At 40.6% G+C, this 16653-nt stretch overlaps 1 protein-coding gene across 1 annotated transcript in view; it reads left to right on the plus strand.

Moving 5' to 3' along the window:
• The window catches only part of MGAM (maltase-glucoamylase), a 91416-nt gene extending 78309 nt beyond the window's left edge, over positions 1 to 13107 (plus strand). The window contains exons 44-48 of the mRNA XM_078438467.2: positions 6579 to 6703; positions 7581 to 7669; positions 9155 to 9204; positions 9991 to 10161; positions 11880 to 13107. Of these exons, the coding sequence (XP_078294593.2) occupies positions 6579 to 6703; positions 7581 to 7669; positions 9155 to 9204; positions 9991 to 10161; positions 11880 to 11963 (519 nt within the window). The 3' untranslated portion in view covers positions 11964 to 13107. The remainder of the gene's footprint in view (positions 1 to 6578; positions 6704 to 7580; positions 7670 to 9154; positions 9205 to 9990; positions 10162 to 11879) is intronic.
• The last annotated feature ends 3546 nt before the right edge of the window (positions 13108 to 16653 follow it).

The following is a 16653-nucleotide window of genomic DNA, read 5'->3' on the forward strand; positions in this document are numbered from 1 at the left end:
CTCTGGTTCTTTCAGTCAGTGGCTTTGCAGTGGGATTAGGTGAAAACTGTACAAGGACAATGGAAGTCGTCCTCCTCCTCTCTGTTTCATGGAGCCCTGAGTCCTGACACTCACCCCACCACACACACATTTTTTTTTTTCTGGGCTGGATCTGTCCTCTGGATGGCCCTACATTAGGACTCTGCTATGTGCTTCCCAACCAGGGCTTTCTAGGAGGGAACAGCCAACTGTTTTTAAGTGACCTAGCCCTTGTCCTGAATTTGCATGTTGACTGCCCCATTCACTGACAGTCCGTGATTCTGAGTACAGTGAGGTTCCCTGGTGCAGCAAGTGAGGTGCCTGGGCATGAAGTTTAAAAAGGTACTCCTTCTTAAGGCTGAGCCGGCATTTGCATGACCCTGAGAGTGAGCACTGCCTTAAATCGTGCACCCTAGGCACCTCGCTTATTTCATTCTAGTCCCAGCCTGGCCCAGGTGCAAGCCACCCTACTGAGCTCCAGGTACCGGAATACTGGAACAGTTTCCCCACGGAGTTCACCACCTAACCTGGAGCTGATATTTGTGTGTCTTGAGCAGTAGTGCTTATGTACATGATTGTATGTACTATATGAAAGAAACTGATGTGTGAGAGCTAACAGAGGACGGTGTCCTGGAATTGTTGATTTTATACATGGCTTTTAAATAAAAGAGCTTTGGTTGAGGAAAGAAAGGGAAAAAAAAACCCACTTAGGAAGCCACAAATTGATGGGGCAAGCCATTTGGAAAAAAAAAGTAAGTTTTGATGTTAAATTCAAATGAAGATTCCATGGTTGGGATTAATGGAGAAATGTCTTCTTAGTTAATCTCCACACATTTCGGTGACTACTTTTGTAAAAGAGCAGAGGTTGGCCAACTACCACCCACAGCCAAATCAGATTCATACCTGTTTTTATAAATCATTTTATTAGAACACAGTCATGAACATTTGTTTACTTATTGTCCACAATAACTGTGCTCACAATACAACAGCAGAGTCCAGTGGTTTCACCAGAGACCATCTGGCCTGTAAAGCCTAAAACACTTACTATCTGGTCCTTCATAGACAAAGTTTGCTGATTCCAGTTCTAGAGGACATACGTACACTATGAGACCTAGCCTACCATCTGATCGTTTCCTTTCCTGTGAAAAGGAACAAATTAATTATTCAGTATAAGGAGCAGTGTGGAATGTTAAAACATGGCATCAGAATTTAGAAGAAGAGGTGTAGATGTAGTGGTTAAAGAATGAAAGTCCCCTGGGGGAATATAAGATTGAAAAGGTACCTTGAAAGATATATAAGGTGCCAAAAATACATTAGGAAAGTAGAAACACCTCTACTGGTAAAAAGCCAAACGCTGGAGAAGGTCAAGCACTGGAAAATGGAAAGTGAAATTCACCATTCTCCCTATCTTCCAACCCTTGGCCCCCCTTCTAAAGCTAACCCCCATTAACAATCTGTTATATATCTTTGCTGATAAAAATTTGTACATAGACTAGCATTGTGTATTCTTTTTGTATTTACACAAGTAGTGTCTTACTGTACATGCTGTTCGGCTCCTTGATTAGTTCACTGAATAATATTTTGTAAAGATCTTTGTATATCAAAGGACTTTGAACTTGAACTCTTTGAATGTGAAGCTCTCCCCCCCCACCTCCTTTTTTAAGCAACTTTATTATATTCCACTTATGCAATCATTTAGCAAACCCCTTGTGTTCTTGTTTTCTTTTTCTAAATAATGGTGCAAGGCTGCAGGAAACACCATTGTATCTGTATCTCTAAGTTTTTATCAGTAGGATTTCTGGGATTTAAAAATTTGACAGATATTGGCAGATTGCTTTCCAGAAAGGTTTTATCAGCACCCAGTCCCACTGACAGTTTACTGAAGTGCCAGGTAAAGATACTTAATATTTTAAAAGATGAAGAGGAAGGATGTTTTTACAGATGCTAGCAAAAGCATGGAAGAGGCTTGCACTTGGCAAATAAGAATGGGGACTCGGGGCACCTGGGTGGCTCAGTCGGTTAAGCATGAGACTCTTGATCTCGGCTCGGGTCATGATCTCACAGTTTGTGAGTTTGAGCCCCGCATCGCGCTCTGAGCTGATGGCGCGGAGCCTGCTTAGGATTCTGTCTCTCCTCTCTGCCCCTCCCCTGCTTGTGCTCTCTTTCTCTCTCTCAAAATAAATAAATAAACTTAAAAGAAATTTAAAAAAAAGAATGGAGATTCAGGTCCCCCACTTGGAGCAGATGATTCAAGCACATCCTATTTCTGAACTAGGCTCCTTTGTTGTCACACAGGTTATTGTATGCTTAAATGAGGCAGGAGTTCAAGTGTAATTCATGCGATTCCAGTTTCTGGAGTTAGCCTAAGGCTCCGTCTCTTTCATTCAACAGAACTCTTCGTTAGCCTGAATTTCCATCTTGTGTATCCAAGGGTTCCATCTTACCTACCCTAGCATGGGCTCCACCCAGTAGTCATCTGAATTTCCAGATGGAGAAGATGCTTAATACAAGAATCCTCAAAGTAAACTGGCAACTTTCAAAAACAATTTACATTCCTACCAGCACTTAATGAGAGTGTTCATCTCCCTACATCTTTGTTGGGTTTGACTATTAGGTGTTTTGGTTTTTTTTTTTTAATCTTCATATTCATCTTTGTATCACTCTTGGAGGCAATGTGGTTCCTAATGCTCATCATTGATTTGATTTGTGATTATCCTTGACAGGCTATTTATATTTCTGGGACCATTACTATTCTCTTACCAGTTTCTTATTAAGATATTTAAACTATTCACACTGATTTGAAAAGATCTTTAGATATTTAAGTCAATAACTTTGCCATATTCATTGGAAATATTTTTCCACTTTGTCATTTGCTTTTTAATTGTTTCTAACTTTAGATAGAAATTTTAACGTTTACATCATCAAATTAATGTTTTAAGTCACTGGAAAGAATTTATCAATAAAGGTCAGGATATAACTTTTTTCCCTTCCAAATTGCCAAATTTACCAATATTTTTTCTTTGCTAGACTTATGTTGTCATGCACTGCTCTTTTTTTTTACACATCTCCAAATATGTATCCTCTTTAATGCTAATGAGATTATACACAGAGATATAATGAACACATCGATTTGCATTTACACATTACATTTTTAGAGTTTATCTAAGATTTCCCTTTACTATCTTTGATATGTTCATTTATGAATTGTTTATTCTGTCAGTCCTGAGCATTTTTAAGGACTGCATATTTAGACTACAGTTTGATATGTGTTAGACCAACATGCCATCCTTTTTCAGAAATGTTTTTGATTGCTATTTTTATATATTCTGCCAGATAACACTAAAACAATTTTATCAATCCAGAAAATAGAAATAAACTTGCACTACATGATATGATACATGATATCATACATATCATCATACATATTATATAGTATATTAATATTTTATATATGGGAAGAAATGAAAAAGTTACAGATTTATTCCTAGAGTGTATATATTGTTACCAAAAAAACATGTCCAAGAATGTTTCATAGCATTATTTGTAAACTAGCAAACAACTGGAAATAAACCAAATGATTAATAGTAAAGTAGATAAATAGATTATATTCTATTTTTAAAAGGAATACTATAGGTCAGTATAAGTAATGAACTATTGCCACACAAGTAAAAATGATGACTATCACAAACATAAGATTGAGCACAAAGAGCCAGATACAGGAAAGTTAAAGCATGTATGAAATATAACTTCAAAAACAGGCAAAAGTGACAGAAATCAGAGTAGTAGCTGCCTTTGGTGTGGTGATTATGAGAGGGAATGAGAAAGCCTCTGGGGTGCTGGTATATTCACTTCTTGATCTAGTTGGTGGCCTAAGGGGTGTATTCACTGGTAAAATTGTACTGAGCTATATACTTATGTTATTTCAAAGCTTAATGAGAAAATTTACATCCTCAGAGAGATAAGAAGATATACTGAAAACAAGAAAGCATGCTATAAGAAAAGGCATACTAACAACACCTTGGAAATTAAAGGCATGATACAGAAATTTAAAATTTTGTTTAAAAACAAATTATAATAGCACCTGCCCAGAAAATAGGACAAAAAAGCAAAGAGAAGAAAAGCAGGAGAGAAAACATAAGGAAGTCCCACTTAGCTTATAACTACCACTTTTTGCACGATTTTTTTATTCTGTCCAATGGAACTTGGGAATTAGCAAATGCCTTGAATGAAAGATAGGTGACGAATGTAAGACTCCTGGGGGGCCTGGGGACGTCAGTCAGTAAGCATCTGACTTTGGCTCAGGTCATGATCTCACAGGTTATGATCTCATGGTTTCTAACTTTGAGCCCCACATCAGGCTGTCTGTTGTCAGCACAAAGTCCGTTTCAGATCCTCTGCCTCCCTCTCTCTCTGCTCGTCCCCTGCTTTCCCTCTCTCTCTCTCTCAAAAAATAAATAAACATTTTTTTTTAATATGAGACTCTTATCTTGGGGGATGGTTCCCATTTCTCCAGGAACATGACTCCTATCATAGCAGCCTTGGTAGCTATGAATTCCCGTCCCTGCACTGTCCCATCTGTATTCATCTCACTAGCAGAAGCAACAGGCACCCCTTACTGCTTGGCCTTTAGGCCTGGCTTGTTTTGTGAAGTGGCGGGTGCCTTGAGGCAGGAAAGGTTGATGTACTTCAGTAAGGCTGGGCCTTCATCTGCACTGACTCTTAGGTTCTCCAAATAAGCTACAAAAACCGGCACTTTCCATCTCCTTCTAGAGTTCTCACCCTGACTCAGGCATGCCTATGTGATTGAGCATGCCGTGAGGTGTCTTCTATCCATTCCCCCTCCTTTCTGTCATACTGGACACTGCAGTTTGTAGACTTCATTCAGGAGAGGGGGAGGCATGGGACTATTCTGCCTTGTCTTCTTGATTACCTGGCCACCTATTTTTATGAAGCTTAAGACCAGGCAGTGTGTACGAATTAAAGTTTTTATCTACTTGTGGCCATTTTCTTTGTTTACAGCGTAGAACATATGTTGGGTTTTTAAAACCGTGCTTCTCCAGCATAATCAATGACTATGCAGTTGATGTAGATTCCCCTGTGCAAAGGCATTTGGGTTGTCTGTTCTTATTTTAATAGGGCTGCTTTTAAATTTTATCTTACAGCCGTTATCTTAATGGATGTTTAAACAGGAATTCCTTACACTAGCCTGGTCAGAAGCCATCTACAGGAAAGTAGACAAGCTGGTGACACACTGGGTCTTAGGAATGGAATCATGAGATTAAAATCACATCATATTTACGTCATGTGTGGTAGAAGGGAAATACCGTGGAGAGAAGTAAAGAATTTGGTAGGGAGATAACTCGGACAGCTTTACATATGTCGAGTTTCACTTGACGGTGGGATAATCAATGGAGGAAATGTCCGGTGTTCATAAGATATCAGAGTGAAATGTCGTTAGAGATCACATAATCGAATTTTCTCACGTTATCAGTGAGAAACCTAAAGAAGCCCAGAGACGTGGGGCTGGAATTTTATTAAATCCTGTGGACTTTGGAGTCCTGAGGCAGGCCCGTGAAGCAGAGTCCGCCCCAGGGAGCATGGCACCCGTCACCGTGCGTCCTCTTGACCACCTACCCCTACGGTTCCTACAGGCTGAATATGTCCAAAATGAACATAGGGGACCAGATGGAGGAGTGTTATGGTAGCTTTCCTCCTTATCTTTAAAATAGCAGTTATCAAATGGGGGTGTTTTGTCATGGGGACGTTTGGCAATGTCTGGAGACCTTTAGATTGTCACGTGTGGTGGTGGGGCAGGGGGCATCTAGTGGACAGTCAGAGGTAAGCGTCTGAAAAGCATGGGACAGCCCCCACAGCAAAGAATGATCTGGCCCCAAATGTCCACAGCGCTGGAGCTGGGAAGCCCTGCCTGAGGTGGAAGAAATGTGGAAGGCTGGCTTCTTAGAAACTGAGCCTGGCTCAGAGTAAGAGAGCCCTGCCACACAGGAGGCAGGATGAAAACGTTAAACATAAAGGAAGTGGTAGCGAGTTAAAGATAAGGATTTGTAAAGTGAGTCAGCTCCATTTAGTACTATCTGTCAAGTAGGAGTCAAGGTGTCAGTTAAGTTGGTGGGGTGGGGAGTGGAGGCGGTGAAAGGAGACAGAGCGGCGCAAAGTGAAAGGGAAGGTCTAGAAATGCCATTGCAAGGTGTGTGTTGGGAGCCAACCAGAAATAAGTAGGAGGATTGCTCAGCCGCCCCTGGCAGTGCTCTCTGGCACAGAAACAGGATGTGGGGGACGTAGGCAGAGATCCACGCTAGGATCTCTTGTCCTAAGTACAGTAGAAACCCCGAGAGACATGGGGTCCTGCGACGATGTTGTAGCAGCCGTGCAAGAGTCCACGCAGTAGCTGAGTGAATGTCAAAAAGTGTAATAGCAGCTGTGTGCTGAAGGGTCACGGACAGACAGCAAGTTCGGGAAAGCGGGCAAGACGTCTGGTAAATGCATCGTTCAGTGAGATCTGTTCACTCCCTCATCCTGTCTTACCTTCCTCTGGCCCTCAGGGTGTGGACATCAAAGCAAGGGGAGAATGGAAGGCCTTGCTGGCCCCTCTTGACCACATTAATCTACATGTCCGTGGGGGCTTCATCCTGCCCTGGCAAGAGCCTGCACAGAACACCCACTTAAGGTAAATGACACGACAAGATTTCTCCTTTACCGCCAGTTAGCTCAGATCCGGGTGAAGCCTGACAATTTGTATGTAAGCAATGCCTGATTCACGCTAGTTTTAGAAGACTTTCTGGATCTTAATTGACTCTGCTAAGAAACCTGTTGCTGGAAAATTGTGTAAGCCACATCGCCATTGATGCTTGAGGCATCATATATAGGATTTTGAAATTTTAAATCTAAGTCTATATAATAATTAAAAATAGCTAACATCAAATGAATGCTTGCTCTGTGCCTAAAACTCTACTAGTATGGAGGTTTCTGTTTGGAAATTATTTTTCTTAACAAAAGGAGAAAATAAACTCTGTGACATGAGTACTCTTATCCCCATTTTACAGATGAGCAAAGAGAGGCTTCAGGTGGCTAAGAGATTTACTCAGAGTCACACACTTAATAACTAGTTGAGCAGGAACTAAAATCCATGTCTGCCTGATGTCAAACTAAAATTCTTAGGTCCATACTCATTTAATTCAAGAAATTCAGTTAAAAACTGAAGAACTTAGGACATTTGTGAGTGGAGCTCACCTTACATGTGCTTAGGAAATTAGGTCATGAAAAGAGAAAGATCACTTCAGGATTTTTCTCACAGATCCAGTGAGTTGGCTTGCAGTTTCTTGCCGTACTTTTAGAGCACTTCTAAAGGAAAATTCCATTCATTCATTCATTCATTCCTGACATAAAGTAAGATAGCCACTGGAGACAGAACTAGAACCAGATGACAAGTCTCTTGAATCCTACTACCCAGTATTTATACCATGAAGCACTTCTGTTAGGCTTCTATGAAAACCCTTGGTTTATGGTTTTGTTTTTAGCTAATGGCTCTTCCTACCCCATTGCAGCCGTCAGAAATTCATTGGCTTCAAGGTTGCCTTGGATGATGAGGGGACTGCTAAAGGTTGGCTCTTCTGGGATGATGGGCAAAGCATTGGTGAGTAAGGGCTGCCTTGGATTCATGTCAATACCACTGACTAGGGGGGCAGGCCTGCTTTTTTTTCTTGTCCATGTTAAAACAATGTTGCATTCTGAAACATGGCCATTTGTTACTTTAAGTGCATAATACACATTGTGTATGATCTTTATGCCTCATGTAGAGGAAGCAGAGCTCTGAATGTCTCACCATTACCCAACTGTCCTAATTCACTGTGGGAGATAGCAGTGTAGAAGCCATAGGAAAAGTTTCTTTGTAGCCAACTGAGATAGACTTCCCTATGGTTTATGTTCAAGGCCACATTCCCTAATTACAAGGCTTACTATCCCAATAAGAAAGGCAGTGCCTCTATCAGCTGTGCTATTTATCTGGAGGGATTTTCCATTAGGAGTTTATAGGAATTGGTAAACTCTCGGGAGGAAGGCTTAAGTACCATTAGCTATGTCTAAGCCAATGCTATCCAATGCAGTGATGGAAGTAAGTCAGTATCTGTGTTGCCCAATATGGTAGCCATTAGGCATAGGTGACTATTAAGCACTTGAAATGTGACAAGTGCTTCTGAGGAACTGAATTTTTTAATTTTGTTTAATTATAATTAATTTTATTTTAAATAGATACGTATTGTGCGTGGTTACTATCTAGGACAACACAGCTCTAGAGGGTAGCCAGTGCCCCCGGTTGAGTGGTAAGCAAATTAGAAAGAGTCCAGAATATGTGGAAGAGTGAGAAAGCCCCAAAGGTAGGAGGTAGGGTGGGGATACCTATACTAGATATACCGAGCTCATAGTTTCCCAGGACAAAGAAGTCTTTTTTTTTTTTTTTTTTGGTATTCTTTGTTCTCTGGAGATTGCATTGAAAAAATTACCTAATACTCCTCAAGATAAGCTGACCAAGACACCAGTGTTGATGTTTGTGATGGGAGTGTACGTGCATGTATGTACACATATGTGTGCCTCTGGCAGGTGGAATCTGGAAATTCTGAGGTGACCAGGAAGATGTTGGGAATGGGAGACCATGAGTAGGAAACGTGGATTAAGAGTGGTGTCAGGAAAGTGCATTATGTGAGGTTACTCTGTTAGATATATTGATACTCCTTTCAAACATTTTGGGTATGGGGCACCTGGATGGTTCAGTCAGTTAAGTGTCTGACTCTTCATTTCAGCTCAGGTTATGGTCTCATGGTTTGTTGGTTTGAGCCCCAAGTTGGGCTCCGTGCTGGCGGTGCAGATTCTCTCTCTCCGTCCCTTTCTGCCCCTCCCTTGCTTGCACACGTGTGCTCTCTCTTTCTCAAAAACCCTTAAAAAAACACATTTTGTGTAAACAGAGTTTGGGGCAAAGTCTGACTAATCTCACAAAATGGAACCCTATAAAGAAGAAAAACAAAATGAAAAACAAACAAAAATCATCCCTACTTTCTCAACAAGCAAGCAATTAGAATTCAAGAGCATAGCTCCAGATCATGCTTACCTTGTTGCTTATTTGCAGATACCTATGGAAAAGGACTCTATTACCTGGCCAACTTTTCCGCCAGCCAAGTGAGTGCAACTGATACTATGGGGGGTGAACAGAGTTCTGCTGGGTTAGCTGGATGCTGGATATCATAAGGGTACATAGAGTGCCTCCTTGAATCCCTTCACAGCTCATCTCGTTAATTTGCATCTTTTCCTTCCTCTAGACTTCAGATGGACATTTGATATACTCTCAGGAAGTTTTCTGTGATTAAACCATTCGTGCTTCATCATTTATTCCAGTTCACCGAGGCACAGATGGACAGATTGTTTCTGTGTTATCTAGCCCTTCCTTGTTCCTATCTTTCCTTGGAATGGCCTGTATATTTTGTGACTTCTCTACATGTATAATATAGAATGTTCCAGATATATATATATATACACACACACACACACACACACACACATACACATGTTTATATACATACATCCATATTTATATATGAATATATATACATATATATACATCCATATATACATATATATAAATCCATATATGTGTATGTGTGTGTGTGTGTATATATATATAAACATACATATCCTTATATATAAAGTTCCTGATAGCTAAGACTCTTTGTCTTCTTAGAGTTCAGGGTGAGTCTAGAGATCCTGCAGGTGCTTAGCCAATGCAAAGTTGAATGGTAGTTGGAAGCAGGAGATAGAGGGCTGAAATCATGGTCTGCTTTATCCAAGGGCACAAGATGGTGACCCTCACAGTGTCTTACTTCGTGATTTACATTTGTGCCTAAAAACGAGGTTGAGAAAAATTTAAATGGATTTTTGCCTCTGGTTTCTTTTATTCCCAATTCACAGAATACGATGCAGAGTCATATAATTTTCAACAAATATATCACCGATACAAATCCTTTGAAACTGGGCTACGTGGAGATCTGGGGAGTGGGCAGCGTCCCCATTTCCAGTGTCAGCATCTCTGCGAGCGGCATGGTGATCAGACCCACCTTCACTTATAACCCTGCATCACAGGTTTGTGCCCCGTATTTCCCAATCCTGAGACAGCCAGAGCAGTTCCTGCCTACCTCCCTTCCAAACGACCCCCTCTCCTGTAGAGCCATTTGGGAAGCCCTCCGTGTTGAGTGCATCAGCAGTAGACAGCCTGGAGGTGAAGGGAAACTTCCTGACTCATCATCATTGGGAACTGAGAGTCTGGAACCTTACTTGCCATGTGTGTTTTCTTGTCTGCAAATTTATATAAAGCTTTGTCTAGACTCCTTCACTCCGCCTCAGAGATCTATTTCCCAAACAGCCCAAACTACCATATTTCATCAAATATATGACACCTTCAAAGTTGCCCTATTATTTCATGTACCACGATGAAGAAAAAGAGGATTACAGAAGTATGGTGCAATGCTTTAGTATCACTTAAAATTTCTACTTTAAACACATAGAGAGTTTTGCAAACTTTCTTTAAACCAAGATTTCTATCCTTTTAATGTTAGTGATAAGACAGAGGAAAATATTGGGTAGAGACACACGGACATTGATAAATCTGCATCAAAGTAATTTAGATAAGGTAAATTCTGAACGTGAAGAAATATTAGAAATGCCTTAACCAATTTGTATCCCATGTTTTATTATGAGAATTTTATGTAAATATTTTAAATTATCATTTTATTTATTATTATGTAAAATAAAAGTATGCAGCATGAATGGGTTAAGGTATTTCCTCTGTGCTATCAGAGGCACTGGTGATACATCATTTCATAAAACTTCCTCCACTAATGTCTATGGAATTTTCTCCAAAGCTAGCAACATATTTTATACAAGTTTTCATCCTAGCACTTTCTTGATCTCACTGTCATCTGGGATTCATATTCTTTCCTAAAATAATCTTTAAGTGGTCTGTACCATCCATTCATAATACTGGTAAAAGCAACGAAGTTCATGCTTGCACAGATAATAACAACTGTCACAAGTGCTGCTTAGCTCACAGTAATTCCAAGGCTGTTGATTGCAAGACACATTCTGAGCTCATGAATGTTGTATACATGGAAAATGTGCACCTGAGGATCAATGTAGTGTGGCATTTCCAACACCTAGCCTCATGGTAAATGGGTCTTTCTTCGTGTGCTTGCTTCTTGCTTTTTCCTAGACTCTTTTTCTTTCATAATCCTTCCTGATTAAAAGGCCTGAAACAAAATTTTCCTTCTGTTTTGTATTCTTCATTCATTTCCTCATATTTGCGGCTTTCTTGTTAACCAATTGCCCCAACCTTACCAAGAGCTCATAAAGGACTTTGCCCAACTTTGTTGCTGACCAATGGACTGTTATACAAGCTAACACCTGCACCTGCAGTGACATTTATGGAAAACATTTGCCTAGAAAAAAGCTGAACCATTGGACTTTCACTGGGCAATCTCCAAGTCACTATTGGGGAACAGGAAAAGGAAGATCAAAGGAGCGTTGTGTAGAATGGAAATAAGGGCTTCTTCTCCCTTGTGTCTATGCCATTGTGTCTCTGCAGTCATTTGTATTGCGTTATTTAGGGCCTGTTGTCTTTTCCCTGTCCCTGAACTAGTTTGGTACTCGAAGGAATCAAGAAACACCCTCCTCACCTGAACATTTGAGGGCTCCCTGACAGCAATGCATTGTGAAAGTGGACCATAGCCTTGTACCTGATTTGCTTGAGTGCAGGAAGTTTCAATCACCAGATACCCTCTACTTTTCCTTTTGGTTCCCAACAGGTGTTAAGCATTGATATGACCAGCATAGACATCAGCCTCCATAAGTTCGTTTCACTGACGTGGAGAAGCACTCTGAATTTTTAGAGCAAGATACTGATGATGAACAGCTTTGAAACTACTTATACTTCATGCCCATAAGATTATTGTGTGGTGTTAATTGGCTCATGCCCAGTACGGGTAAAGTATTTTATTAATTTTGTTATGTATTTTGTCTGTGTCTTAGCTCTGTGGGAAAAGCCATAGGGAAGTATTGGAAATCTGTGAGTTGTCTGACTGTTCCTGTGTGATTAACATGGTAATGATGGCTCATCACACAATATCCCCTGAAGATGCACTGGGTCCATGGTGAAGTTGCACGTATGTGTGTATATATGTGTGTAATCAGGGAATGGGCCCCACTCTTGCTAAATACACAAGAAAAAGCTTGCCAGGTCAGTTCCAGGCCCTAGGGTTGACTAAGGCCTCAAGAAAGTATCAAGAAAGAACATCCGCTTGTTGGTTATAGGGAGAAGGGAGTAATAGCATGACATAAGGGAAAGGAAAGGTCAGCAGGAAAGGTGAGAGGAAACAGAAGATGGTGATAAAAACAATCCTCACATGTAAGAAGAAAACGCAAAAATCTCAGGAATAGTTAGCCTCATGGGGAGGAGGAAGGAAGGAGCCTACTCACGTGAAAGTGGGGAGATGGGGTGGGGTGGGGGGACACTTAACATATGGGAAGTGGGGTGAGGATGAGATTTCAGCAGGCAAAGCTGAGGGAGGGAGTTTGAACGTAAAAAATGTAACTTATTTTTGCAGTGGTGTGCTTTGAAATGTGTAAAATTATTTCTTTGCTCTGTGCCTAACATACATAACCACAGTTCACACAAACGCATGCAACTTAAATGCCAGAGAAAAATAAAACAAGCAAATTTACAAGAAATTTTGAACTTTGTGACATTTTTACCTTGGGTAACCTCCCTTTGGGGTTAAGTCTTCTTGTTTGGCAAGCCCTTGTAAGTTGGTCTTGTTCTCCTTGGCATCAGAGTTCCTGGAGTCTAACCAACCAATGAGATGATCAGATCTGTGATTATCCACACTTTCCCTCACACCTCCAGCATCGGGTATTCATGAGATTGAGGTGTGTGGTAGCATGTACATGAGGGGTTGTTGCTGTTTTACTCATCACAGCAGTTGCTATATCTGGTAAAATGTCAACCGGGAAAAACAGAATTTGCAACCCTATAGGTTATAACATGAGATGATTAAAATTTGGGGTAAAATAATTACATATTAATATTCAACAGAGATGTTTACTTTTGGTATTCCTTGAAAATGAGTGTGTTGGAAACGAGTATGTTTACTTCCCTAAGTCTTTCTTTCTCTTTTTTGTTTTAAAACACCAAGAGGCCAGAGTCTGCTTCTGCACTCATGTATCAGTGCCTGTCTAAGGTTAGAGAAAATGATATTGTTAAATTGGCTTAATGTTCTAATTAGCCAAATAAGGGGCTCTTGGGTGAGGACTTGAGCTAATTATGCAGCTAGAGAAACATGGAAAGATACAATGAGACTTCTTTGATCAGAAAGATGGGATGCTCAGGGCACCTGGGTGGCTCACTTGGTTGAGCCTCTGACTCTTGATTTCAGCTTTGGTTGTGATCTCATGGTCATGGGATCAAGCCCCCCTCCAGTTCCATGCTGGAGTCTGATTTGGATTCTCTTTATCCCTCTCTCGCTGCTCCTTCCGCCATAAAATATATATATATACAGGGGTGCCTGGGTGGCTCAGTCAATTGAGTATCCAACCTCAGCTCAGGTCATGATCTCATGGTCCGTGAGTTCGATCCCTGCATTGGGCTCCGTGCTGATAGCTCAGAGCCTGAAGACTGCTTCTGATTCTGTGTCTCCCTCTCTCTCTCTGCCCCTTCCCCACTCACAGTCTCTCTGTCTTGAAAAATAAACATTAAAAAAAATAAAAACAATATGGGATGCTCAACATCACTCATCATCAGGGAAAAACAAATCGAAACTGCAATGATATACCACCCCACACCTGTTGAATGGCTAAAATTAACAACATAAACAACAGGTGTTGGCGAGGATGCTGAGAAAGGGGAAACTTCTTGCACTGCTGGTGGGAATGCAAACTGGTGCAGCCACTCTGGAGAACAATATGGAGTTTCCTCAAAAAACTACAACTAGAACTACCCTACGATCCAGCAATTGCATTATTAGGTATTTACCCAAAGGATACAAAAATACAGATTCAAAGGAGTACATGCAACCCAATGTTTATATCATTATCAACAATAATCAAACCATGGAGAGAGCCCAAATGTCCATCAACTGATAAATGGAGAAGATGTGGTAGATATATGCAGTGGAATATTACACAGCCATCAAAAAGAATTAAAACTTAGCCATTTGCAATGATATGCATGGAGCTAGAGTGTATTATGCCAACGAAAATAAGTCAGTCCGAGAAAGACAAATATCACACGACTTCACTCATGTGGAATTTAAGAAACAAAACAAATGAACATAAGAGAAGCAGGACAAAAAGAGAGAGGGAAGCAAACCAAAAGAGACTCTTAGAACAATCTGAGGGTTGACGGACGGAAGGGGGTGGCAGGATGGACTCGATGGCAGATGGGCATTAAGGAGGACACTTGTTGGGATGAGCACTGGGTGTTGAATGTAAGTGGTGAATCACTGAATTCTACTCCTGAAAACAGCGTTGCCCTGTATGTTAACTAAAATAAATTTTAAGACATATGGGAAACTTGTTAGCTATCCTCTAATCCACCTAGGAAGGCTACGAGGAGCAAAGCATCATTCACTTAATATTTGAGAAATATTTTTATGTTATCATCAAGGACATCTTGGTAGGAGTTAGCTCTGGCTGCCACTGAAAACTCAAGAAGAGGATTTCTGTTAGAGAATCATGATCACCACATCCGGGAGTGAGGCTGAACACAGTCGTAGTGTCATCAACCCCACTGGCAGTCTGCTGAGACCTATGAAAGCCCTCTGAAGAATGATGTTCTTAGAGGCATAAAATAAAATGCATACCATTTTAAAGGAATCCTGGGCTGCCTGGGTGGCTCAGTCAGTTAAGCATCCGACTTTGGCTCAGGTCATGATCTCACAGTTCGTGAGTTTGAGCCCCGCATCGGGCTCTGTGCTGACAGCTCAGAGCCTGGAGCCTGCTTTGGATTCTGTGTCTCCCTCTCTCTCTGCCCCTCCCCTGCTCATGCTCTCTCTCTCTCTCTCTCTCTCAAGAATAAATATTAAAAAAATATTTAAAGGAATCCTAATATATTAAAATACATTTATATGAATATTTTTAAAATTTAATATAGTAACACATGAGGAATTTTTAAATTATCACACTATATAATAAGATTGAGCCATGGGCTTCATAATATCATAATTTCCATGTGATGATCAGCATAAGCAATGTTTTGAGATATCTGCTACAATTTCATAATGTGATATGAAAATATCTGTGATTCTGTTTTGACTCATGTACTGCTGAAACTGCTGTGCTGTGCTATCCACATTTATAATGTAAGAAAATGCTAAATTTCAGTTAGAAATTAGTGAAAAAAGATGTATTTTTTCCCATCAATGCTTGCAGATTCCCTAAGTTATACCCCTTGGAGTTCTGGGGACCCCAGTTCAAGAATTCCTAGATTAAGGCACACCCGCTTCCCAGACTTCAGTTTACCAACTCGGTCCCTTGTACCTGTAACAACTTTAAGTGTTCCCAGGCCTCAGTCGCTCACTTGTCTCTTGAATTCATTCATTCTTTTGGCTTTTAAATAGCCAGTTCCTTAAGGACATGAAGACCTTTAGTCTAGGACTGAAAAGATTCTCAGCAGCTCTGAGAAGGGGGTCAGTGAAGGAAAAGATCTGCAGCTCCCTTGATTCTCTGAGCAGAGTTGTCCTTCTGTAGGTAGAAGGTTGCATCCTGCCTCACCCCATTGCAAGTGTTTCGTCCACTGGTCGAGCATTTTCTTTTCCTTTCAGTTGCGTGAGAACTCAGAAGCAATATTTAGGGTCCAGAGACTTGGTTGGGTCACTTTGTCTCTCTGGGATCATGTTTCTTCATCGGCTGGTGTCAGAGTAAAGCTGTGATTTCCAAATTCTCCAAAGGGGCTCTGCATTGCTCTCTGGAAGAGAGAAGAAGGCGGATTGGCAGGGATCTGAGCTCCCCACCCTGGCTTCAGTTATTTCATTCAATTACATACTGGAATTACATCTGAATAAAGAATTTTAAGGGGTGCCTGGGTGATGCTCAGTCGGTTGAGCATCTGACTTGGTTTTGGCTCAGGTCATGATCTCATAGTCATGGGTCGAGCTCTGCATCAGACTCCATGCCGAGCATGGAATCTGCTTGGGATTCTCTCTCTCTCTCTCTCTCTCTCTCTCTCTCTCTCCCTCCCTCCATCTGCCTCTCTCTCACTCACATGTCCTCTTCTCTCTCTCTCTAAACAATAAAAAAATGAATTTTACATATATATGTAATATACATATATACTTAACATATAAAAAATATATAATATGTACTTAAAATCTTTATCCGAGTGGAATATACATACCCTCATATACATTTTATATATCATATTTATGTAAGAAGTTTGAAAATCAGTATGCCAGATAAGCAGTCCACAAATATTTTGGTCCCAGAACCTGTTTATACTCTTAAAAATTATTGAGGATTCCAAGAGCTTTTGTTCATGGGGTTAGATCTATTGATATTTTTTATAGCTATTGATATTTATTATATTAA

This window comes from Panthera onca, chromosome A2 (genome assembly GCF_046562875.1).
Source record: "Panthera onca isolate mPanOnc1 chromosome A2, mPanOnc1 haplotype 2, whole genome shotgun sequence".
NCBI classification, from domain to species: domain Eukaryota; kingdom Metazoa; phylum Chordata; class Mammalia; order Carnivora; family Felidae; genus Panthera; species Panthera onca.